Source organism: Suricata suricatta, chromosome 9 (genome assembly GCF_006229205.1).
Source record: "Suricata suricatta isolate VVHF042 chromosome 9, meerkat_22Aug2017_6uvM2_HiC, whole genome shotgun sequence".
In the NCBI taxonomy this organism is placed as follows: domain Eukaryota; kingdom Metazoa; phylum Chordata; class Mammalia; order Carnivora; family Herpestidae; genus Suricata; species Suricata suricatta.
In genome coordinates this window covers 134,182,959-134,209,170 of record NC_043708.1, presented here as the reverse complement: position 1 = coordinate 134,209,170, position 26,212 = coordinate 134,182,959, and the positions used below count along the sequence as shown (strand labels likewise).

The window sequence follows — 26,212 nt, the reverse complement described above, 5'->3', positions numbered from 1 at the left end:
GGTTCCTACATCCCAGCGGACGGGGAGCAGGCAGCTGTCCTAAGAAGTTGAGAGCGTGGCAGGCACCATGAACAACTACAGCAGGCAGGTGTGGTGGATTTACACGGGAAGGAAACACCAGCGAGGGGAGCCGGGGGCCATCGCCCGAGGAGGGGACACCCGAGAAGAGGCCTGGATGACAAGAAGGAGGCGGCCATGGGGAGAGAGGTCTGGGGACGGGTATTCCAGACAAAGGGACTGGCTAGTCAGCAGTTCCGGTCACTGTGAGTAACTGGGAGCTTAAACACCTTGACTGGAATTTGCTCACAAATAGTTCCTGGGCTCCTAGAACACACTGGGTGCCTTGCGCACCACAGGACTCAGAAGACGGCTCTCTCCCGGGGGAGCAGCAAAGGAAGGCAGCAGGCTAACCCGAAGCTCTTTCTGAGGGGTCTGTAGCCCGTGGGCTGACCGAGCAAGGCCAGATTCTGGCAGCAGTGACAATGGAGTGGCTTCTGACAGATGGGTGTCCCAGACGCCTGCATAAACGGACCTCACTGTGGCTTTCTGTCCATGGAAACCTAAGCGGAGGGCACCCGAGAGCTGTGCTATCCCCCTAGTATCCAACTAAGACCGACCCTGCACTGCCTCTCTGAGCCTCAGTTTCCTCATCTGTAAAGTAAGGATAACGAGGTACCCACGTTGTTGTAAGGGTTAAGTGAGCCGACAGGACATTTAAAGCACTGAGAAGAGTCTAGCTTTTATTGCTGTCACCAAACCAGAGGCGTGGTCCTGGGGGGCCTGGGCTCCACGTTCTCCCTCGCCCCCTTATGCCCAGCTTCTGTATCTCACAAGAGGGTCCACAAACCATTTAACAGTGCTTTCTGACGGGACTCGTGAGCATGAGACAGATCTAATCCCCGAGGCTGCCCTAAGTGACGGACTGCAGCAGGCTTCCTAGCGGCCCCGGGTGTGACGTGCCTTGTTGGCCTGGGGATCTACACTGTGCTCCCTCACTGACCAGTGCTCCTTTGCCCAGTGACCGCCCAATCACAGACCTACACGAGCTCACCTCCAACGCAGTGCTCGGCCAAGGGCTCAAAGAGGTCGAAGGTCGAAGTGGCTCCATCGGACATGGTGATGAACTTGCGGTGCCCATAGGGGTGTGGCGACCTCACCCTTCCCATCTTCCCATACAAGGCTGTTTGGATGTGTCCACTTTTCCCCCAGATCAACGGTGGAATGTATCTAAGAAAGAAGGAGAGGAGAGGTCAATTGTCCCCACGGTCCTTGAGCAATGTGTGGAAAAATTTTCAAGCAAAAGTCTTTCAACCTATTTAAGTTTTTTTTTTCCTGACAAATTCTCTATACTATGCATACATATGAGATTTTCTTTAAAAACTTTAATGTTTTATTTTTGAGACAGAGCATGGGAGGGGGAGGGGCAGACAGAGAGGGAGACATGGAATCGGAAGCAGGCTCCAGGCTCTGAGCTGTCAGCACAGAGCCCGACGCGGGGCTCGAACTCACAAACCATGAGATTATGACCTGTGCTGAAGTTGGAGGCTTAACCGACTGAGCCACCCAGGTGCCCTAAGATTTTCTTTACCTTACACTCTTGCCATGATTTACCTCCTTTGTCCATTTATTTACGTTTTTTAATTTTTTTAATGTTTTATTTATTTTTGAGAAAGAAAGAGACAGTGTGAGCAGGGGAGGGTCAGAGAGAGAGAAGGAGACACAGAATCTGAAGACAGGCTCCAGGCTCTGACCTAGCTGTCAGCACAGAGCCTGACACAGGGCTCGAACCCACTAACGTGAGAGCATGCCCTGAGCAGAAGTTGGACGCCCAACTGACTAAGCCACCCAGGCACCCGTTTCGCTTATTTATTAATACATCCTACATCACATTAGCTTTAGAAATCACCAGGACATGCTACCATAGACAGGACTTCAAATGCACAGAGTTAAGTAATTCAATGTGGGTTATTTCTATAATGCAGATTAAAAAGAGAGCAGGTAATACATTTGAACACATGTACTTGACTGGTTTAGCCTCATTCTCAAATGAGCCAATGTGCCAACGCACACTGCTCACACTCGCTAATGTTCACTTCTTTGCCTTCCCCTAATAAGATGGACCATGGCGACAGCGGTCACCCCACTGACCAAACTTGCTGCTCCCTGTTACGCTGGGAAGGGCTGCAAGGTCTCCTAAGAGCCTATAGGCGTCTTGTGTGCGTGCTGTGGGTGCACCGTGTGCTCTGGAGATGGGCTGGAAGGGCAGGGCAGCGCAGAGTAAATATTGGGTTAAATGAAGGCTTGTTAGCCTAAGCGAGTCATGACGCCATCCTAACAACAGGAGTAAACGCAAATATCACAAACTACTTAATTACCAGGAAAACAAGGTGCTCCTGGTTACAACTGAGAAACGATTCTAGTTCACAACCACAGTGCAAGGGTGATCCCATTTACTGAAACTGGCACCGCTTTCTTCTCTTCCGCAGCTCAGGACCCATGCCTGGGGCGGGGCCAGGATTTGTGTTGTATAGAGTCACTGAACCTAAAATATGGTAATCCCATCCGTCCGTCATATCTGTATGATCTCACCGTGCAGGGCACCTTATGAAGGGTGCTCAAACTATTTCCCAATTCAGGCCTGTCTTTTCTACCGCACCAGCTGATCCTAAAGCCCTCCTTGAATTACAAATTTAAGAGAAGTGACGCTATCACCTTACACGAGCCAGTTGGTTCCCACGTAAACTTCCTCTGGGAGGGTGGGGAGGAAAGAGTATTTTAAGACCTAAGGACATGAAGCCGTTTGCCAGCATGACACCACCAGCTCTGCAAATCTCAGTGCAGAGGCTCCGGCATTTGAAAAGCAGACAGAGGCATTTATAAGAGGATGAGTGGATTATGACAGCAATGAAAAGCAAGCTCGTAAAAATAACGTCAGATGGACAACTCAGTACCACACAAGATTTAGATATGAAATTTATAAAGGGTTTCAGACGACCAAGTTGAACAATAAATTATGCACAGGGGGGAGAGAAGTGATACAAGAAACCAAGTTCTTGGTCGCTCCCGGAGGAAGTTCAAAGAAAATTTAGATTACGATATAAATTTAAAATAGAATTGTGCGAGGTTAAACAGGTCAGAAAAAGAATGGGTTAAATTTCACAAACTTATCTTCTGATCTTGTTTAGAATACAGTATAATCTCTGAACATGACAAAAGAATAAAATAAAATTTTCTCTTGGGGCACCTGGGTGGCTCTGTTGCTTTGGCTCAGGTCATGATCTCACGGTTCCCCGTATCGGGCCCTGTGCTGACAGCTCAGAGCCGGGGCCTGCTTCCGATCTCTGTTGTCTCCCTCTCTCTCTCCCCCTCCCCTACTCATGCTCTGTCTCTGTCTCAAAAATAAACATTAAAAATTTTTGAAAAAAGAAATAAAATTTTCTCTTGGTGATTCACAGATGGGCCACCTAATGATGACATGTGTGGTCATCCTGATGCTGTGTGTTGGATTCAGGGTCACGTCCCCTCTCTGCAGCAGCCTCCAGCCCCTACTCTGGTCCCCACTTAGTCTAGCATCCACCTGTCAGTGGAGGAGGGAGGACAAAATATGCAAACCTGGCCACCACCGTCCACTGCACGGGTCCTAACTTGGTCCAGGAGGCCCGCTGTGCCTGTGTGTGCCTTTTGGCGTAAGTTCCAACTAACCTGAGCCACTGGCCTGTCTCCACTCCAAGGAGGCCGAGCTATTTTTATCCCAAATGCCAAGCTGTTCCTTCTGCCTGGAATTACTCTCCTTTTCTCCTGCCACACCCATTGGCAGGAGATGCCAGTGACTCTGTGTTTTTCAAGACTCGCTTCCAATCAGGTCGCTGGGGGAGCTGCCCCTTCCCTGCACCTCCTGGCGAAGTACCCTGTGCAGAGCTCCGTCCTGGCATCCAGGAGGCTCGACTGATATCAGGGTCCTTTTCTGGAACCTTCCTCCCCACCACCTGCAGGTGCCAGGCTTAGTCATCTTTGTGCCCATCCCCAGAGCTCTCCACACACTAAGCAATCGGAAGGGCTGCTGAATGAACAGAGTACAGACCCACTTAGTAAATCTGAGAAGACACAGATGTACTTAAAAATAATATGCACCATAATAATGGGAGTTGGGTTGTAGCATGATCTTTCCAGGCCATCTGGCAGCATTCTCAGACAGGGTTGGGAGAAAATCCTGAAGGTGTGCGTGTGTGTATACGTGTGTATGTACACGTGACTGCCTCAGGGTCACCTGGGACTTTCTTGCTTCAGTGTGAGGTCAGTTGTACACACCGGATGTTTCACAATCTTTAATTCTACCACAATACCACCTACTAGTAAAACGCTGTTTTTAATTAACTTCACAATAACACACCAGATTTACGAACCGAACGTTTGGACAGCCAGGTTTTGCTGTGTGTTTTCCTTTGTTTACAGAAATCATCCACAGATCACATGAAAAAATGAAGAAAACGAAAAACCGCAAGGAGTATAACTAGGTACATGGTTTAGGTCAAAGAGGAAGTATGGACCGAAACAGACTATTTTGAAATGGACATAAACACGGAAGCAAGCACTTAAGAGATGCCACTGAAGTGTGTGGAGGAAACTGCTTTATTCCAACCACCTTTGTGACAGTTAATCTGAACATACAGCTGCCAGTGACCCCTCCTGTCCCCATGCCCTTGAGCCATTCTTCCCATTGGGGGCGCCCCCCACCCCCCATGACTCTGGGCTGGCCTAGGACTAGTTTAGGCCGGTGGAACGTGGTAGAAGGGATGCTGTGCAGGGCTGGGTCTGGCCCTTCAAAGAGAAGCCTGGCACTTCTGCTGTCACCTCCTTGGAAGCCCGGTGCCATGTTGTAAAGAAGCCGGGACTCCAGAGCCCAGTGATAGAGGCAACACCGAGGCCGTCTAGAAGATGAGACGCAGCACTGAGAGTGACATGCATTGAAAATTCAGAGCATCACCGATCCGTCTTCCAAAACAGATGGACCGATTTCCATTTCCAACCGTTGTGCGCGTTAAGTAAGCGCCTGTCTTCCCTACCCTCATCAATAATTAGCCTTGTCAATCTTTTACATTTGGGCCACCGTGGTGGGCAAAAAATGGGTATTTAACTTCAGCTTGTGTTTCTTAAGGTTGATCCAATCTGCGGAAAACGAGTTTCTTATTTGAATTTGCATTTTCCTGATCCATATGTTTATTAGTCATTCACATTTCTCTTACGTAAGCTGTATCCTTTGTCCATTTTTCTGCTATATTTTTATCTTTTTCCAATCCATTCATAGGCACTGTTCTTGTCACCCCGGTACCACGTCATTTTCTATTTTATGTTGCAAACGCTTTCTCCCAATTTACAATATGTTTCAGTTTTATCTTTTATCTTATATAACTTTCATATTTTGTAGTTGTTAGTATTTTTTTTAAGTATCCACACTCAGCTTCAAGTCCAATGTAGGATTTGAACTCACAATCCTGAGATCAATAGTCACAGGTTCCTCTGACTGAGACAGCCAGGTGCCCTGAGTTAGGTTTTTCTATTAAAACCTTTGTGTTCTGCATTTTGTTTTAAAAAGAGCTATTCTAGCACCCAATTTAAAATGTATTACCCAATATTTCCTTGTATTATGCCTATAGTTTTAAGAAATGTATTACTCCTGGGGTGCCTGGGTGGCTCAGCTGGTTAAGCGTCCAACTCTTGGTTTTGGCTCAGGTCATGATCTCATGGTTCGTGGGATCAAGCCCCATGGGATTCTCTCTCTTGCTCACTCTCTGCCCCTCCCATGTTTGCTTGCGCTTGTGTGCTCTCTCTCTTGAAATAGATAAACAAACTTAGTGCACCTGTGTGGTTCAGTCAGTTGAGAGTCCAACTTTGGGTCAGGTCATGATCTTATGGTTCATGGGTTTGAGACCAGAATGGGGCTCTGCGTGGACAGTGTGAAGCCTGTCTGGGATTCTCTCTCTCTCTCCCTCTGCTCCTCCTCCACTCTGTCTCTCTCTCAAAATAAATAAACTTAAAAAAGTATTACCCTGCAGGGCGCCTGGGTGGCTCAGTCGGTTAACTGTACGACTTCGGCTCAGGTCATGATCTCACGGTTTGTGGTTCAAGCCCCGCATCGGGCTCTGTGCTGACAGTGAGCCTGGAGCCTGCTTCGGATTCTGTGTCTCTCCCTCTCTCTCTCTGTCCCTCCCCCACTCATGCGCTGTCTCTCAAGAATGAATAAACATTAAAAAAATAAAAAAGAAGTATTATCCTTAAATCTGCTTATTTTTGTACATGATGCAAAGTAAAGAACGAATTCATTTTTTTCCTGACAGTTAGTTAAATTGACTTTATATCACAAACGGTTCATCCTTTTACCAATTTCAACTGTCATCTTTATAATATAGACCAAGATCCCAATTAAATATTTAGATTTTTTTCTATATTTTCTTTTCTGATTCATTGATCTATTTGTCTATTCATATGCCAATATGACTCTGCCTTGATGAACACAGCTTTGAGGGCTATTTCGAGCATTCATAGGGCAGGCCCCCCTCTTGGCAGATTTTTGCCATTTTATTTTCCAGATGAATTACAGGGTTAGCTTGTTCCATGAAAAATTTGCAATTTCTAATTGGAAACACACCAAACTCACATATTACCTTGGGTAAAATTGACATCTTTATAGTTTTCACTTGTCCCATTAAAAAACACGCAGCATCTCTATATTAATCACGTATTTATGTCCTACAGTAAAATCTGATAGCTGGCTTCACGTTCCAGTGTTCAGTTTTTAGTACATGAATTTGCATACATTTCTACTCCTTTTTTTAAATTTCCACATTTTTAAAAAAGCTATTCTTGGAGTTAGCATCTGGGCACGTTTCACGCCTAACCCCCTGAAAGCAGAGGCTACGTCTTCTGTACTAACACGTACGGTAGTTTGTCCAAAGTGCCGTCGCCCGTGGTCAATAGATGCTTGTTGCTAGGAAAGAAGCTAGACCATCACAAAGTGCCGACGCCAGGCGGTCCTTATCTTCTGAATCTAAAAGCAACACCTGCCTATTGACCAATGGGAAAGGCCGCAAGGGGAAATCTGGATCTCCCTCCCCCACGTCCCTCCAGACAAACACAGGCTGCCTTCGGACAGACGGAGTTTACATCAGCAAGGCCAGATGGTTGCCGGGCTGTTTACAAAAGAGCCGGAAAGAAGTTGACTAATGCTTATCTTTGCCCTCAATCTGTGGGTGACCAATCGATTCTCTCCACTGGGACGTGGGTGCCTTGGTTGCACATCAAACTCCTTTAGAGCCATGAACCCAGACTTCGCTGTCATGCCCTCGGACTCTCCCAGCGGCTCTCTAGCAAACCGTCAGAGGCCTGGCACACACATGACGTCTGAGAATGGGCCCTGACCCCTCCTCCCGGCAGGTCCCGTCCAGGGAACCAGATGCTCACGAGCAGCTACGTCCTCGCTATAATTTTATTTTTGTTTCGGACAAGATGCTTTGGTTAAAGGAACACAGTCCAACTCCAGCTAACTTACGAAGGGACTATGCTGCGGGGGGGCTCACCAAAAGGACAAGAGGCTGGAGGACCAGCTTCCAGGAAAAAGTGGGGCTACTGGACGCATGTGCTGCTTATACAGTGGCACCCCACAAGTGGGGGGTCCAGAAGAAGGGAACTTTAGAGGGCGGGGCCAGGTACCTTGATTTATTATCTGCATATGATGGGAGAGAAGGACTTCCCCAAAATGCCCTTGGAGGGGAGGAATGGGTCCTGGGAAGCCAGAGAATAACAAATGCTCCCAACAAGGTTTTGGGCTCGACTTGTCTTTGCTTCAAGAGGCTTCTTTAGTGCCCTCGATACCCCACAGCCCTCTTTGAACCATCGGGTACCCACCTAGCTCTTCCAAAGTCTTTTCTTTCTGTCTTCGGTCCCAGCCTTGGTCCCAATTCAGCATTTCCCATAATTCTCCAATGTATGTATTTACTTTGAAGCATCTGCTTCACCCATAACACAGTGGAGATCAGAAATAGGCAACTCACTTGCTCAAGTGGTATTTTTTTTTTATCACACACCCATCTTCCTGAAAGCAAAGTTTATCACATATAAGAGTGTGTGCTGTTTTCTTCAAAGGAGAAGTCTAGACAAGGAGAGTTTCTATGACTCCTGGTCAATCTTACCGGTCTTAAAGTGGCACACTTTTTGCAACTCGCCAATTTGCCCCACATATTTTTTTGGAAGGTAAAATTCATATAACATGAAGTTAACCTTTTAAAATTTTATTTGAGAGAGAGCATGGGCGGAAGAGCAGAAGAGGGGCAAAATGAGAGTGAGGGAGGAAAGGAGGGAGGGAAGGAGGGAGGGAGGGAGGGAGAGGGAGAGGGAGAGAGAGAGAGAAAGAGAGAGAATCTTATGTAGCCCTGGACATAGGTCTCGACCCCATGACTGTGAGATCATAACCTGAGCTGAAGTCAAGAGTCAGATGCTCAACCGAGTCACTAGGCGCCCCTGAAATGAACCACTTTAAAGTGTACACTTCCCTGGCATTTAGTACACTCACACACCTCTATATGGTCATGAACATTCTTCGCTTCCAAAGGAAACTTTGTGTGTGTAATGCAGTCACTCCGCATTCTCTCCTCCCTCCCCTGGAAACCACTAATCTGCTTCTTGTTTCTGTGGAATTATGTATTCTTGATATTTTATATAAACGGAATCATTGAATATGTGACTTCTTGTCTTGATTGAATATGTGACCTTCTTTTTTTTTAAAATGTTTATTTTTGAGAGAGAGAGAGAGAGAGAGAGATAGACAGAGCGTGAGCAGTGAGAGAGGAGACACAGAATCTGAAGCAGGCTCCAACCTCTGAGCTGTCAGCACAGAGCCCGATGCGGGGCTCAAACTCATGAACCGTGAGATCATGACCTGAGCCAAAGTCAGCCGCTTAACCAACTGAGCCACCCAGGCGCCCCTGAATATGTGACCTCTTGTCTTGTGATTTTTTCGAGGTTCATCCATGTTGTAGCATGAATCAGTACTTTATTCCTTTCTATGGCTGAATAATATTTCATCATATGCACACACCTCCCACATTTTCTTTATCCATTCGTTAGCTGATAGACATTAGGTTGTTTCCACCTTTTGGCTACTGCAAACCGTTCTGCTATGGACATGTGTGTACAAGTTTTTGTTTGAATACCAGTTTTCAGTTCTTTGGGGTATATATCTAGGAGTAGAATTTCTGGGTCATATGGTAATTTTACACTTAACTTTTTGTGGAACCTCTAAACTACTTTCCATAGTAGCTGCACAACTTTACTTTCCCACCAGAAACACATGGTGGTTCCAATTTTTCCACATTGTCACCAACACTCGTTTTTAACTGTTTTCTTAATTCTTATAGCATCTTAGTGATCTTGAACCTACTCTTTTGACTCCAGGCCATTTCTTTCCACTGTCTCTACTTCCATCTCTACATTTAAGATTTATCAAATTTTTTCAAATGAATTAGGTGAGAAATAAATATATACTATCAGTCTCGTTCATTCCTACAATGCCTATTATTGGTAGAAAGGATTGAATCCGAATAAAATTGGCAACAGTCAAAACTGCACGTGGAATACTATAGGACTGTCTGAAAACTGATGAAAGAATCCATCCAGATTTTATAAAGGCATTTAGACTTGCAAAATTTAACCGAGAGAGTTGGACTTGGCGAAAATAGCAGCCATGCGAGAACGTGCTGCGGCAGAAGCCATAGTCGGTAATACACAACATGGACAAAAACACAAAAAACACAAGACACCTGATTTGAAGCTTCGTAGTAAAATTTAAATGGAAAACAAACCTGATGAAGATAAGATTGAACTATCCTGCACTAAAAAATCCTCATGGAAGCAAACAGCAGAATTAGTTTCAGAAAATACTCTGAAGTGATTTCACGTTGGCATAACTTTGATGAAAATATTTGTATTTTAAATGTCCCTGGGTTCAACCCCTCCTACTTCTTCCTGATGGGAGTGTAGGTGGCTAGAACCCAGTTCACAGTCTACTCCTGCGTTTCCTCCTTTCTGGGCCAAGGAAGGCAAGATACACGGGACCAACAAAGGAGACGGGAGAGATGGAAGGTAATACAGAAGTCCATAGGGGAGAACACCCACAAATGCGGGGGCGCTCAGGGTCTGCGGAGGGGCGGTGGGCAGGCTGCTGACTGGGCAGCTCCAGGGAGCACAGCTGAGTCGTTCTGCTTTTACTTGAGCAGGTGGAAATCAGAGGGCTCATGACTTCATGGAGAACAAGGGAAGAGTTGCCATGCTCTGTCTACAGGAGTGAGATCCAGGCCAAGGCCAAGGCCACTGGGATCTTACTGCAGCAAAGAAACAGCGCCTGGGAGGCTGATGCGGGTAAGCGTCCGACTTTGGCTCAGGTCATGATCTTGCAGTTGGTGGGTTTGAGCCCCGTGTCAGACTCTGTGCTGAGAGCTCAGAGCCTGGAGTCTGCTTCGGATTCTGTGTCTCCATCTCTCTCTTACCCTCCCCTGCTCATTCTCTGTCTCTCTCTCTCCTTCCCCAAAATAAATAAACATTAAAAAATTTTTAAATAAATAATAAAAACAAAGGAAATATCACTTGGCATGAAACCTGGGCCTCCCTTAGGGACTGTAGGCACGCTAAGGATGCTCCCCCGAGCCCCTGAGCAAGGAAGTCCGGGGTATTTGAGGAAGTCATTGTGGCTCTATCATCATCACTATAATTACCTCCTTTGAACATGAAGCGTGATAAATTCAACTGTCATTTATTGACGTATAACACTTCACAGTTTTCCCAGTTCTTTTTGTACACGATCTCATTTGCCTTTGGTTAAACTTTGTGAAATGGCAAATGTCGTTAGACCCAGAGGCCAGACAGTTAATGGCTTGGTCATGGTCACTTGCTAATCAAGGGCAGAGTTAAGACTCCACCTGGGTCCCTGACCACAGTGTCCAGTGATTGCCTGGATGATAAAATAGGCCTGAGAGGACACGTAGACGTTTTCATTACAGACTCCTGGGACTTCATTAGTCATCCTTTAAAAATATTGGACTTGGGCATCTGGGAGGCTCAGTCAGTTAAGTGTCTGATTTTGGCTCAGGTCACGATCTCATGGTTTGTGAGTTCGAGCCCTGCTTCAGATCCTCTGTCTCCCTCTCTCTCTGCCTCTCCCCTGCTCACGCACACTCACTTCCTCTCTCAAAAATAGACATTAAAAAAATATTGGACTTATCTAGAACCAATGTAAATGGGACTTCACATATCTTAAGTAGTCAATAGCCAGCCTCTAGCTTTAAAAATATATCAAATTGATATATGCATATTCTGGTGTTGGCCATTAAAATTTTTTTTAATGTTTATTTATTTTTGAGAGAGAGAAACAGACAGAGCATGAGCAGGGGAGGGGCAGAGAGAGAGGGAGACACAGAATCCAAAGCAGCTCAGGCTTTGAGCTGTTAGCACAGAGCCTGACATGGGGCTCGAACCCATGAACCGTGAGATCATGACCTGAGCTGAAGTCGGATGCTTAACCGGCTGAGCCACCCAGGCATCCCAAGGTGTTGCCCATTTTTAAAGCTATTGCCAACCAGGGGCTTTGCAACACCAAGGCCTGGTATTTATTCCAGATATAAATCTGCTTATTGAGAAACAGTGAAAAAGGGCCCCCCAGGCCAGAAGCTGACAACATACAGGAGAAAGGACAAATGTTCAGACCAAATTCCAGGGCTCTGCTGGCAAGGTCAAGACAACAATGGTCACGGCGAGCCACTCAGAGCGACCCCTTCCTCTGCTGTAGTGTGGTGTGGTCACGTCTCCCCCACGGCTCGGTCCTCAAGGTCAAAGGTGAAACTACTAACTAGAGGGGCGCCTGGGTGGCTCAGTCAGTTGAGCGTCCGGCTTCGGCTCAGGTCATGATCTCGTGGTTCGCGGGTTCGAGCCCCGTGTGGGGCTCTGTGCCGACAGCTAGCTCAGAGCCTGGAGCCTGCTTCGGATTCTGTGTCTCCCTCTCTCTCTCTGCCCCTCCCCCACTCATGCTCCATTTCTATTTCAATAATAAATAATAACATTAAAATTTTTTTTTAAAAAGTAGGAAGGAATTCCTTTTTAATTCACACCCTGCAGAAATTCAAAGGTATTAGGCAGAAGAAGGAGCTCCCAACACACTGAAATCTATCTGCAGGATTCCATGGGACCTCCAGGGCCACCGTGGGTATTCATCTAGAACTTACTGTTGAGGTTTAAAAGGTCGTCTGACAAAATGAGTGGCCACCTTCTCAAGGGTTTGTGACTTTGATACGTTAGCATTTGTGAACATGACACGTGACCGGAAGCCTCCCAAGTCCACAGGCCCCAACTTCGTCTCCATTGACACGGGTCTGCCATTTTATACTCTGCCCCTCACGTTTTCCTCTCCTTCTGCAAGTCCAAACCAAAGGGACACTTCAGTGACAGGGCAAAGCGCAAAGGAGTTACATCATCCTGGGAACCTCATTTCAAGTGGCTGCCAGTGTCCTTGGCTGGCTTTGTGCCAACCATCAGCCAGAAAGCAAGTCAGGTGCTTGGGCTATTTAGGAGACATGGGCTCAGGACGTTTCCTCAGTTTCCACAGAATGCCCACCTCGTGAGGCCCTCCCCTCTGCTCCGAGCACACACGCCGGTAAAGAAAAACAACATTTCCATTCCAAGAAAAATATTTCTCCAGTGAGCACAAAGATGACCTTTACCCTGACCAGGAAATTTGATTTGCGAGTGACAACATGAACCAGAGATGCCTCTGGGAGCAAGCAGCCGGCGTCTGGGACCAAACCAAAGCCCTGCACTTGGACAGCCTGCCTCGGCTTACATTTTCTTTTGGTTCTTATATATTGAGTCAATAAAATTCAGAGATGAGCAAGACAGGGTGCTTGCTCATGGAGGGGAGCGGGCACTGGGCTCAGACAGGCAGAAGGAGATCTTATGGGGAAGCTCAGTGACATGGCTGAGCAGTACCAGTTTAACCCAGTGTGTGATGGGGAGTGTTAAGGACTGAATGAACTTGTCCCTTCAGCATTCACATGTTGAAGCCCTGTCCTCCAATGTGCTGGTGTGTGGAGGTGGGACCTTGGGGAGGTGATGGATTGCGTTTGGATGAGGTCATAGGGGTAGAGCCCCACGGGGAGACTGGCGTCCTGGTAAGAAGAGGGGGAGAGGGGCACCTGGGTGGCTCAGTCGGTTAAGCGTCCGGCTTCAGGTCAGGTCATGATCTCACAGTTCGTGGGTTCGAGCCCCGCGTCGGGCTCTGTGCTGACAGCTAGCTCAGAGCCTGGAACCTGCTTCAGATTCTGTGCCTCCCTCTCTCTCTGAATCTCCCCTGCTACGTTCTCTATCTCTCAAAAAAATTTTTTTTTTAAATAGAAAAATAAAAAAAGAAGAGGGGGAGAGACCGGAACCTTCCTGCTGCACCACATGAGGCCCCAGCGGGAAGGCGGCCATCTACGAGCCAGGAAGACAGCCCTCCCCAGGAGCCGAATCTGCAGACACCTTATCATGGACTTTCTGGCCTCCGACAACAGTGAAAAATAAGTACCTGTTGTGTAAGCCACCAATTTTATGGCGTCCTGTCCCGGCAATGTGAGTTAAGATGGGGGGCGGGGAATGAGGTCCACAGAGAGCTGGGCATCCAACCTCTGTGACAGGGACTGGACCCATCCTGTCTCTCATTTAGTCTGTACAGCAGCTCTGGGCGATGGTATCGTCTCTGTCTTACAGAGGAGGGAAGCGTCAGGACCAGAGGACAAGTGTCCGGCTTCAGTGCAGAGCTCTCCTCACTGTGGCCCAGTCAGGACACATCGACTCCCTCAGCCCAGGTTACAATCACACGTCTTTGTGCCTGTTTTTCTCCTGTCTGATCATCTGTCCGAATGTTACATTAAATCATGTTTCTCTCGACTGAGAATTGAATTTCTTAGAATTTCACTTCGGTTTCCTTCACGTACATTAAACAAAAAAAACCATTTCTTTGATTTTATATGGGTTTCGCAACTGTAGCCGACTTCTTACAGTCAGTGAAGGTTTTTGGGGCAGGAGATGCATCTGGAGGGTGGCTAATTTGAATTCACACTTGATTATTTCTAAGACGAGGCCAGAATGTTAATAAAATCATAGTGAGTATCTCCCCGAAAGTAATGAGGCCCAGGAGAGAGGATGGAGGTGCTGTGGAAAGGCGAGAGGTGTCTGATGCGGGGAAGCATTTTTATCCTATGTTAATGAGGGAGAATAAATTAATTAGGGTGGGCGTCAGTGGTGGGGGGGCCGGAGGGGGTGCGTGCAGGGAGCCAAGCTTTGTGGCAGCTCCAGAAGTCGGAAAACGGAGCTCCAGGCCTTCGTGTGCGTGCACGCGTGTGTGCGCATGTGCGCGTGTGTGGGTGGGCCCATGTGCACATGGGGGAGGTGAGGAAGCAGAGAAGGGGTAGGGCCCTTTGGAGGTCAGGGGAACATATACAGGTATTTACCCTGGATCCTGACCTGCCAGAACTTTCCTACTGCGGCCCCCCGTGATTCCCTCTGCAGCCTCTCTCCCCTTGTTCAGCCCGGCTGATGGGAGCCCGTCCCCCTGGGGCTCGGCCTTCTCCAGCCGTGGAGCAGACCCTGCTCACGTCGCAGCATCCCTCGGGGGAGTCAGGGAAAGGACATCGTCATGGGCTTCAGGACTCTCATCTCAAAGTGGCAAGTGGCAGATTCAGCTTCCCAAACACCCATTAATAGGCTCATCAGAAATCTGCTTTGCGCACAGCATTTCCCCCCACTGGAGGCAAAGACAGCTGTCACACATTACATGGTCACTGTCGTTGCTAGATGGTTCTATTCCTGAACTGCAGGTTTATGCACAGGAAAGCTCCAATGCAAAGATATGTTCTCTTTCTGGCTGAATGACCAAAAGTGGCCCGAGGAAACGAGTGAAATCAAATTCTGTTCCTGTAACTGGTTTTGAAACGGGACAGAGGCCAACGGGCCAAGGTGGCACATCTGTGTCCCATCCTATATCCTGTGCCAACTACAAGCCGTGAATGTTAGAAGGGGCAGAGGAGTCACAGTAAAACTGCTTAAAAACAAACCATGCTCTTTTGCTTCAAGGAAAAATAAACTCAATTTTCAGGTTCAAAGAAAACCAGTTAGAAGCCCTCAGGATTGTATTCACGTGTTGAACGTATCTGATCCCATTATCATTCTGCTCCTGAGCAGCTTTTGGGGGTGGCCACACCCCTCCCTACATAGAAGAAAGTAAAACCCTTTTTCCTGTATATCTGGACCTGGGCTTGTGGCTTATCACGAGGCTGCAGGGTTCCACCCAACAAATGTCACCCATGAAGGAGGCTGTCCTGCCAAGAGCCTGTCAAATATTAGTCACCGAGGTAGGAGACTGCACTGCAGACTCACTGGGTCCGTCCGTGCTTTACCCCGAGCCCACTCCTCCCTGGCCTCACCCTTCCTGTTGCTAAACTGTGGATTTGGAAAACCTGCAGGTGCCGACCAAACAGAATGTGTGCCGACGCCCAGCACGCTGAATACCTGTTTTGTCCCTGTCTCCCCCGCCTCCCCTCCCCTGTCACCTACCACCCTTCCCCTGTCACCCGCACCCATCACTCCCCTGCCTCTCCTCCCCTGTCACCTACCACCCTTCCCCTGTCACCCACACCCACCCTCCCCCACCTCCCCTCCCCTGTCACCCACACAGATGTCAGCCGTCTGCTCTTCACCTGATCCAGGATTGCCTTTTGTCCACTTCTCAGCCCAAGGCCACCTCAACATCTGCCAGGCCTGGGCAGGAGGGAAGAAGGAGCTGAACGGTCACATTGTATTTGCTACTGTTCCCAATGGGGGAAACCTGTACTACCTGACTGTGTGAAGGTCCTGATTATCTACCTGGAATGCTCTTCAGGAATGCTTTAATCAAGAGATGACTTCTAAGAATTAAAATACTGACATGGCAACATCAAGCTCATAGCTTACTTTTCCTTGTTATGCGGAAAACAATTCACAAAATGGCAAGCCACAACGTTAAAAAAAGAATCTGCACATTCGATGCAATCCCAATCAAAATTGCACCAGCATTCTTCTCAGAGCTAGAACAAACAATCCTAAAATTTGTATGGAACCACAAAAGTCCCCGAATAGCCAAAGCAATCCTGAAAAAGAAAACCAAAGCTGGAGGCATCACAGTCCCAGACTTTAGCCCTACTACAAAGCTGTCGTCATCAAGACAGTATGGTATTGGCACAAAAACAGACAGATAGACCAATGGAATAGAATAGGGAACCCAGAACTGGACCCACAAATGTACGGTCAACTAATCTTTAACAAAGTGGGAAAGAATCTCTAATGAAAAAAAGACAATCTCATTAGCAAATGGTGCTGGGAGAACTGGACAGCAACATGTGGAAGAATGAACCTGGACCACTTTCTTACACCACACACAGAAATAACCTCGAAATGGATGGAAGACTTAAATGTGAGACAGGAAACCATCAAAACCCTAGAAGAGAAAACAACCTCTTTGACTTCGGCTGTAGCAACTTCCTACTTGTCACGTCTCTGAAGGCAAGGAATATAGAGCAAAATTGAAGTATTGGGACCTCATCAAGATAAAAAGCTTCCGCCCAGCAAAGGAAACAACCAACAAAACTAAAAGGCAACTGGAGGAATGCGAGAAGATATTTGCAAATGATATATTGGATAAAGGGTTAGTGTCCAAAATCTATAAAAAACTCAACACCCTAAAAACAAATAATCCAATGAAGACATGGGCAGAAGACATGAATAGACACTTTTCCAAAGAAGATATTCAAATGGCTAACTGACACATGAAAAGATGTTCAACATTGCTCATCATCAGGAAAATACAAATCAAAACCACACTGAGATACCTACCACCTCACACTGGTCAGAGTGGCTAAAATTAACAACTCAGGAAACAACAGATGTTGGCGAGGATGTGGAGAAAAACTCTCTTGCACTGTTGGTGGGAATGCAAACTGGTGCAGCTGCTCTGGAAAACAGTGCGGAGGTTCCTCAAAAAATTAAAGATGGAATTACCCTACAACCCAGCAATAGCACTACTAGGAATTTACCCAAAGGAGACAGGAGGGCTGAATCACAGCAGCACTATCAATAGCCAAATTATGGAAAGAGCCCAAATGTCCATCAACTGATGAATGGACAAAGATGTATATGGATATAGACGTAGATCTAAAGGATAACTACTTGGCAATGAAGAAGAATGAAATGTTGCCGTCTGCAACAGCATGGATGGAACTGAAGATTATACTAAGTGAAGTAAGTCAGTCAGAGAAAAATAGACATCATATGTTTTCACACCCATGTGGAAGTTGAGAAACTTAACAGAAGACCATGGAGGAAGGGAAAAAAAAAGTTACAGAGAGGGAGGCAAACCATCAGAGACATTTAAATACAGAAAACAAACAGGATGGAGAGGGATTGGGGGGGCAGGGGGAGCGGGGAAAATGGGGGATGGGCACTGAGGAGGGCACTTGTTGGGATGAGCACTGGGTGTGGTATGGAAGTGATGAATCATGGCGATCTACTCTGGAAGCCAAGGGCACACCGTATACGCTATATGTCAGCTAACTTGACAATAAACTATAAAAATAAAAATTAAAATAAAAAAACAAAAATAAAAATTGCAAAAAAAGAAAAAGAAAAAAGATGGGTTTTAAAATATGTAACAAAAATATGCTTCTGTCAGTAACTACGTATGTCATTACTACTAACTCATATTCAAAATTTTGTTCCCTTTCCCAGGGAGTTCATGACCATGAGAAGATTAAGAAGAAAATTTTATAACGTTCTTCAGGGCTGCAGAGAATGGGACAAAAAAACTTGCATAGGAAAACACAGCACTATAAACATGCTAATTCTCCCTCAATTTTCTATGAATTTAACAGATTCACAGTAAAAAAAATTTTTTTTTTTGTATTTGAAATCAAATAAGCATTCTAAAGTTCATATGGAAAACGGAACCAGCTATGATCACCAAGGAAATAACGAAAAAGAAGAGTAAGGGAGGGGGAATTAGCACCACCCCCACTGCCTACAGTAAAAAATAGTCAAAAACTACAAATCCGCTAATTGTATAGCTTCAGGATTACCAACAGAATGGAAGACACTGGAAATATGCCTAAAAACATCTGAGAAATTTAGTAGGAGAAAAAGGTGACATTTCAGTAAACAGGGTAAAGATGGGCTGTTCAATAAACGGTGTTGGGTAGAGGGTAGTCATGCATGGACCAAGAAACTAAGTTGGGGCCATGCTTTGTGCCAGGAGAAATTCCACAGAGAGTTTACTTCAAAATAGAAAATGGCACCATACACATGCTAGAAAAAAATGTGGAACTAAAAAAAAAAATTGTCATACAATGAAGACTTTTCTAAGAAACACGGAAATCCCAGAAGCCAAAAGAAACAGTCAAAAGCTTTAACTATGCAAACGGGTTTTAAAACACTTGGCATGGCAAATGCCACCATGGGCAAAGTCAAAAGACAAATGACAATCTGAGAATAAATATTTACAACTCATATGACAAAGGGCTCATATCCTCCGTGCACCAAGGGCTCTCCGAGCTGATTAGGAAGACGGACTGTCAGAAAAATGGGAAGCGGTGACCAATAGGCAGCTAATAGAGAAGTTAAGAAAAATTGATCCTAAATGTAAAAAGGATGCACGGCCTCTTTCATAAGGGGAAATACAAATAAAAATCACACTAGGAAAATACTTTTTACCTACCAGATTGGCAAATATAAAAAAGTAGGAGACCCCTTTCTGCTGGCAAAGTATGGGGGAAAGAGACCCTCCCACTCGGGGCTGGTGGGGACCGGCCTGAAGGCACTAGCCCACAACGTTCTCCAAGTACACCCCCCTCTGGCCCAGCGACTCCATTTCCAGTTTCTCCTACGCAGGCTGGAGTGCAAAAGTACCTGTTCCAGCGTTGTGAAAGTAGATTAGAAACAGACGAAACCCCCAACAGCAGGAGGACGAAACAGAGGCGTCTCCGATGCGACGCCACGCCTCCGTGACGTGCATGGCGAGGTGCTTCCTATGCTCATGTGGCAAAATCTCTCGGTGATATTTCACAAAGAGCAAGGTACACAGAGTGGACGGTATGCCACTCCGTGCGGTAGAAGGAAAAGCAACGTGTGAGCGTGTGTGTGTGTCTAAGTGCGGGTTTTAAATGAAAAAATCAAGAAACTAGGAATGAGTATCAATGATAAATGCACTGGGATAAATGTAGGCGCAGCCTAATGAGGGCAAGGACGACACTGGAGGAGAGAGCAAGGTCACAGACGCTGCTGGTGGAGAGGATTCTGGGAAACAGCCCCTGCTTCTTGAGCAAGGTGAGCCCTGAGCTGAAAGTAAGAGGAAGGAAATGATGCAGCTGCCCCGGAGCTTTCAGTGGGAGGAACGCGGTTCCAAAAAGCTGACAGAAGCCACTGTTGATGGCTGTGGTGTCACCCTGCCAAAATGGCTGCCCTCTCCTTCATGAGAATGCAGAAAAATGGGTCCTCAGAGAGCAGCTCCAACCTCGTGAAGAGTCACCACAGCCCAGGCACCAAACCCTGGTTCTTGTCCATACAACAAGACAGAGCACCGCAAAACCATACAGATAAGCACGTTCTAGAAAGTTCTGCTAAAGCAAAGCCTCTCTCTCTCTTTACATGTGAAAGACAAATGTGAAAGGCAGCAAGCAGTTGGTGTCAATGCTTATACTCATTACTGGCAATAAACTAACCTGGCTTTCAAAGCTATGAAGGATGAAATGGATGTTGAGAATCCTGATCTTATTTCGTCTCAAGTTGAAACAGCTAGAAGAGATAAAACGTTTAAAATTCACCGGTATCCTTACAAAACTATTTTCATTTTTGATTCCTTTTTATCTGTATTTATTTGAATATAGAGTATTTACCTTGTTATAATAATAATAATAATATAAATATAATTTCATCCACTGCTTTTCTTTTTCCATACCCATAGTTATTATACGAAGTTCTAGATGACTGCACAAAATTCTATCCTGTTTATTAGCTACAATTTAGGGAGCAAACATTTATGTGGCACCTTCCAAGGGTGCATTTTGTAATCTCATTTGCCCCTTACTTCAACCCTTACTGTTGGGAAACACTCTTGTGTACAGACCAGCAAACCAAGTGTCCAAAGATCCGGTGAGCAGTAGACCCTGCCCTTGAACCCCAGCACGTGCCCGACCTGACTGTCACGATCTCTCCCCTGCCTCCAGTGCGGGCAGGTCTGTGCCCAGCGTCCACCACCATGAAATACCTTCCCGTACTTCACTTCTCCCTTTCTAAATTTCTTTTCATTTCAGTCAACATATGTGTCCATATTCCAACAAGATGCCTCCTCACCCTTCTCCACCCCAATTCCTGCTTCTGAGAGACCACGATTTTCAAGTCTCTTAGGGTCCCCGTCACCCCATATTTCTGGAGGCCATGCATGCCCTGTCAGCTCTTCTGCGCCAGTTTCTAGGTAGCCTACTTTCCTGTTGTGGAGACTGTCAGCTCTAATACACGCCCCGAAAACACACCGTCTCCCCCTCCATTCTTTCAACCTTGTTACAGCAACACTTAGTTACTTAATTTTCAGGGTTCATATGATTATGTAAGTATTAGTCACAACTCAGTCACAGATCTTTTTGTAAAGGAGAGGTCTTATTTTCCCCGGGTCATCACTCTCATTTCCTCACTAGCTTAGCGCATCGACTGCCAACTTATTTCCAAACTCTGAGGGGTTCTAGGTCTCTGCACAGAGACATCAGGCAATCACTGTGTTCACGTTCTCCTGGAGACACCGTTCGGGGGAGCCCTCCCTCCATCCTGCGAGGACCCCTCATCTCTCTCCTGCATCCTGAGCCTCATGGCCGCCCTTCCTTGGCTTCCTTCCTTTGGTAGAGGCCAGCCTCCATTAGCTTCTTGAGAAAAAGTGATTTGGAAAAGAGAAAAACACCTTCTTTTTTATATTTATTTTTGAGAGAGAGTGTTAGCTCGTATAAGCAGGGGAAGGGCAGAGAGAGAGGGAGACACAAAATCCGAAGTGGGCCCCAGGCTCTGAGCCTTCAGCACAGAGCCCGATGTGGGGCTTGAACTCAAGAACCGAGAGATCATGACCTGAGCCGAAGTTGGAGGCTTAACTGACTGAGCCACCCGGGCGCCCCAAAAACACCTTTTCTGAGAGCAACCCTCCATATGTGAAAATGCCTTTATTTTACCCTCGCACTAGGTTGAGTTTGGCTGGTACAGAATTCTAAGTTAGAAACCCAAGTCCTGAGATCTTGCTTTGTGGCCAATGTTCCAAAATGTCACTAAGAGTCTCCACCGGGTCTTTTTCCTTCTCTGGGCTGGGATTTCGGAAGCTCTTTCAGTCTGGAGTTTCAGGCCCTATGCTTATGGGACAGCTGGGAGAGATTTCTCTGGTAACTTCTTCCTCTCCACTTTCTCTAGTCTCTTTCTGGAACAACTATTATTTGGATATTAAGTTTCTTAAGACTGTTCCTCTAATTTCTCTTCCACTTTCCACCTTTTGTCTACTTCTTCTTCTTTCTGGAAGCAAGCCTCAATTTTATCTTTGACTCCCTCTATCAGTCTTCTTCATTTGTGCTCCAAAAGCACTTCCTGTTCTCGGAATGTTCCAATATTAGAGTCTCTTCTTGCCACATGGATATATACCTTTGCCTCTCTCCAAGTATGCTCATTATGGGTTTTCTTAACTTTGGCTCATTTCACTGTATTTCCTCCGCCTCCTTTCTTCTGCTTGCGCTAGATCTGTCTTTCATGGTCAAGGCTTCTACTCCCCTGTCCATCAACTCCTGGGTGTCTGCTTCTGCTGTAGGGGGAGGCGCTGAAAAGCGAATGCATAGCCATCTGACCACATGGGCAGACCTGTCAATCTTTGGGCTCCAGCCTCTCTGTAGAGGGCCCCCAAATATTAGTGTCCCTGGGACTTTTCTCTTGGGCTGGCCAGTTTCCCCAGAGGGGAAGCCTCCCAGCTCCTCGGGGAAACTGGTCATGGTGGGGGCTCCCAGGTATTAGACTTGATGGCCTGGTGCCTCGGCCTCCCTCTTTTTTAAAGTATTAAAAAAAAAATATTTACCCCTCCCCTGCTTGCACTCTGCCCTCTGCACTCTGTCTCAAAAATAAATGAAACAAAAACAAACGAAAAAAAGACACGAAGATTAATGATAGACCCTAGCCTCTCTTGACTAATACTGTGTCCAACTGAGTTTCATATTGATAATATCATAGTATTGATAATACTGGCAGATTTTCCTCTGGGCATCAAATAATACTTCATTTTCAGAAGTTTCATTGTTACCAAGGCTGAACCTCACCTGGTGTTTACCACTGGTATCTCCTCTTGCGAGAATCTCCTGGGCACCCCCGCACCCACGCAGTCCCCTTGATGTCCACGATGTTCGCGTATACCCGTATGAACTCGTGCGTTATGCCCTCTGCCATTTTTGCCCCGGATCTGGCTGACGCTAGTATTAATGTAAAAACAGCTCTGATCATAGCAGCTTTGTTACTCCAGCCTTCCGCATGCTAGGCGTTCTGTAGATCATTTCACGTGCCGTCTCTCCTCATCCTCGGACCAAGCCTGTAAAGTACTATGATCCCCATTTACAAGCGAGGAGGCTCAGCAGGGTGGGGTTGCCCAGCTGGGAGGGGGCAGAGCAGGGCAGGCGGCTGACTTCTCCCTCTCCACCTCTGCACTCCCCTTCTCAATCTGGGTGCAGTCTTCATCCAACCTGGCTTCTCGTCCAGCTCTCCGTCTTTCCTCTTCCTTCCTCAGTCTTCGTTTCCATGCTTTTTTTGGGTTGCTCTCAGCTGACTTCTTGTCTCTTTCTTTAAATGTTTATTTTTGAATGAGAGAGAGAAAGAGAGCGCGTGCGGGCATGGGCAGGGGAGGGGCAGAGAGAGGGGGAGACACAGAATCCAAAGCAGGTTCAGGCTCCGAGCTGTCAGCACAGAGCCCGATGCGGGGCTCAAACTTGTGAACCGTGAGATTGTGACCCGAGCCGAAGTCGGACATTTAATCAACTGAGCTACTCAGGCGTCCCCTGACTTTCTGTGCTTTCTGCCACCTTCTCCTTTGATGCCTTCCTTCTCTGGCTTCTATGGCACTCAAGGCTCCTGGATCTCCTCCGAACCTTTCTCGCTGCCCCATCTCTGGCTCATTCACCGGCTTTTGCTCCCACCCTCACCCACCGCAGCCCCCAGCCCCCAGTCTCCCTCTGCTCTCAGCCTTCCTCTCCTCGGCCAGCAACTCATCTGGAACCCGCATGTCTGGCCTTCAGCTCACACCCAGCTCCACTGCCACACTGCCACCTGTCCCCCGCACACCCCATGGTGTCCAAAACCACACAGCCTGCCCCGAGAAGGCAGCCTCCTGTGACTTCCCTATTTCTGCCCCATGACTCTATTCTCTGAGCTGCTCAGTTCCCTTCACATCATCTGTGATTCAGTCCTTTCTGCCAACACCCGAGGACATTCCATTTCCACCACACCTATCGATTCCATTCTTTCCTAACCCACAAGTGCTCATGGGATCAAGTCTAAACTCCTCCTTTCTGGGAATCTGAAACCCCATGTGACCTGACCTCTTTCTCCCCCAAACACCCGGGGCTTTCTGCTGTAATCAGACAGTTCTGTGTCACATCTCATCATGACGGAGGGACTTGGCAAGGAGCTGGCCAGGAAACAGCTGTGGAGACCCAGCCAGCGATGGGGCCAAAGCACATAAGCAAACAAAACAAAGGGCACAGTAAGCAGAGGGCAGAGAGAGTGGCAGTCCAAAGGGCACACAAAGAACACCAAAAAGATCGTTAGGAATCGCAAGCGAGACAGTCCAAGTCCAGCCAAATGAAGACCCACGGATCTGGGGGCAGGGGGGCAGAGTAGCTGTGGGGTCAGGGCAAACCAGCCACAACAAGGTGGTGTGCCAAATAGGTAAAGCCTCTGTCACCTTGTGGCCCACACTGGCTGGGCAGAAGGCTGGCAGGACAAGGGAACAGAAGTGGGTAGAGGAGAAGTGTTGGCTTGGAAGTGAAGTCGCTTTTCTCTCACAAGCGCTCGCTGAAATGACGGATCCCGCCGGCTCTCGCTCACACGGACCCCTCTACCTTCTCTCATATGGCCCCACTCGTCCAAAGGGACTCACCTTACAGGGCCACACAAAACCTCAACATGCAAGCCAGCCCTCGCGTTCCCTGAACGCCATTAACACAGAACTGAACTGCTCGTTCGGACCCTTCATCACACGGGTTCCTACCAAAACTGTCCACAAAATGCTAGTGAGTGAGCACCAAATGTGTGCAATGGGGCAGCCATAGAGAATTCATTTAAGACAGTAGCGCAGAATAGAGTTGGCCTGAAGAGAGAGACACACAGGGAAAGATCCCGCTTTCCTCTCTGTCGTCAGGTGGGGGCCACAGGGCCGGCGGAGGGCAAGGGCTGGAGAATGCCCGAAGAGCCAGGAGGCGAGGCGGCCTGGAGGGAGCGTTGGGAAGGTGGAAATATGAGAGAACGGATTCTGTGTGTACGAGGGGAGGTGAGTGTGAGGTACACACGGCGAAAGACAGGAAGAGCAGGTTACTGAATATTAACCGATGAACTTAAAAAAATACATGTCTATTTATTCACCGAGAGGAATCTTTCTTCACTGAAATGCCAAGGAAGGAAAAGTCCTAACTGTTACACTTGGTGGATTTCAAATTAAAAACCAAAACCAAAACCAAAACCAAAACCAAAACAGGGGCGCCTGGGTGGCTCAGTCAGTGGAGTCTCCAACTTTGGCTCGGGTCCTGATCTCACGGTTCGTGGGTTCGAGCCCCACGTCGGGCTCTGTGCTGACAGCTCAGAGCCTGGAGTGGGCTTCCGATTCTGTGTCATTGCCCCACCGCCCCACTCCGACTCACACTCTCTCTCAAAAATAAACAAACATTAAAAAAATTTTTTTAAAACATGCATGGTTTCTCACTTTCTATTAGTAAGGACTTCATGGTCAAGCTTCTGTGATCCAGCTGGAAACACCAGTTCGGGGGGTCCTCACAGGAGAATCTGGGGTTACGAGCCACAGAAATGTCAGGCTAGTGTGGCAGTGGCATCAGTGGGCAGCAGAAAGATGGAAAAACAAGTGACGTGACCTGCTGCTCCTCGTGGCTCTCTGTCTTCCCAGGAGGCCACAGATGCTTCTGGACCAACCACTGACCTCCGGGCACGACGGTTTCCCGAATGTGCTGGAGGGTGGTCTCTTTCCCTGGCTGCCTCATGAGCTCAGCAGTCTGGCTTGATGCCACACGCCCATCGCCCAGGCTCACCTGGAGGCCTCGCTCCATGATCAGAAACGGGCGGAGGCAGAGAGCGGGGGCTCAAGGGCTGCCTCGAGGGCTGACTCATTGCCGGGCTCCTGAGGACACCGCAGGCAGCCACTGCAGGCAGATGACCAGCCCCGGGGAGCGGGCAGTGTGCCTGGCAGACGGTCACCTGGGGTGGCACTGGGGACGGCCTCTCACCCAAGCACGCGGGACATCGATTCGTCCAGGATTATAGATTTCTGCAGCCGTGAAAGCTTCGCTTCTTAGACTTCCACAGAGCAGTGAGTTTCCCTTAGAAACACAGGCCAAGGGGAGCCTGGGTGGCTCAGTCGGTTGAGCCTCCGGCTTCAGCTCAGGTCATGATCTCACGGTTTGTGGGTTTGAGCCCCGCCGTCGGGCTCTGTACTGACAGCTAGCTCAGAGCCTGGAGCCTGGAGCCTGGAGCCTGCTTCAGATTCTGTGTCTTCCTCTCTCTCTGCCCCTCCCCTGCTCACGCCGTCTCTCTCTGTCTTTCAAAAAAAAAAAAAAAAAAAAGGAAAGGCAGGCCAAGTCCCTCCTTGAGTACATACTATGCCACCTTACAGGTTGTGATCTAGAGCCCAGCGCCCTCAACAGACTCCACCTGTAGGGAAGTCATTCTCAAGGCCGCTGAGGGGGACTGGAGTCCGGCACTTGGGCCTCAGGTGAGGGCGAAATGCAGACCACGGTCAGCTCTTAGCTCCACAGCGCTGCACGGAAACGAGGATCACGCTCGCCCACCTTCTGGAAGACACTGTCCTTAATTAGCAGACACGGCT

General features: G+C 47.6%; 1 protein-coding gene across 4 annotated transcripts in view; it reads right to left on the bottom strand.

Annotated features, from left to right (window-relative positions):
• Window positions 1–26,212, bottom strand: part of ABHD2 (abhydrolase domain containing 2) — a 108,228-nt gene that overhangs the window by 41,099 nt on the left and 40,917 nt on the right. For all 4 annotated transcript variants that reach the window (XM_029952053.1, XM_029952054.1, XM_029952052.1 and 1 more), the window contains one exon: window positions 1,052–1,227. In XM_029952053.1, coding sequence (XP_029807913.1) covers window positions 1,052–1,227 — 176 coding nt within the window. The remainder of the gene's footprint in view (window positions 1–1,051; window positions 1,228–26,212) is intronic.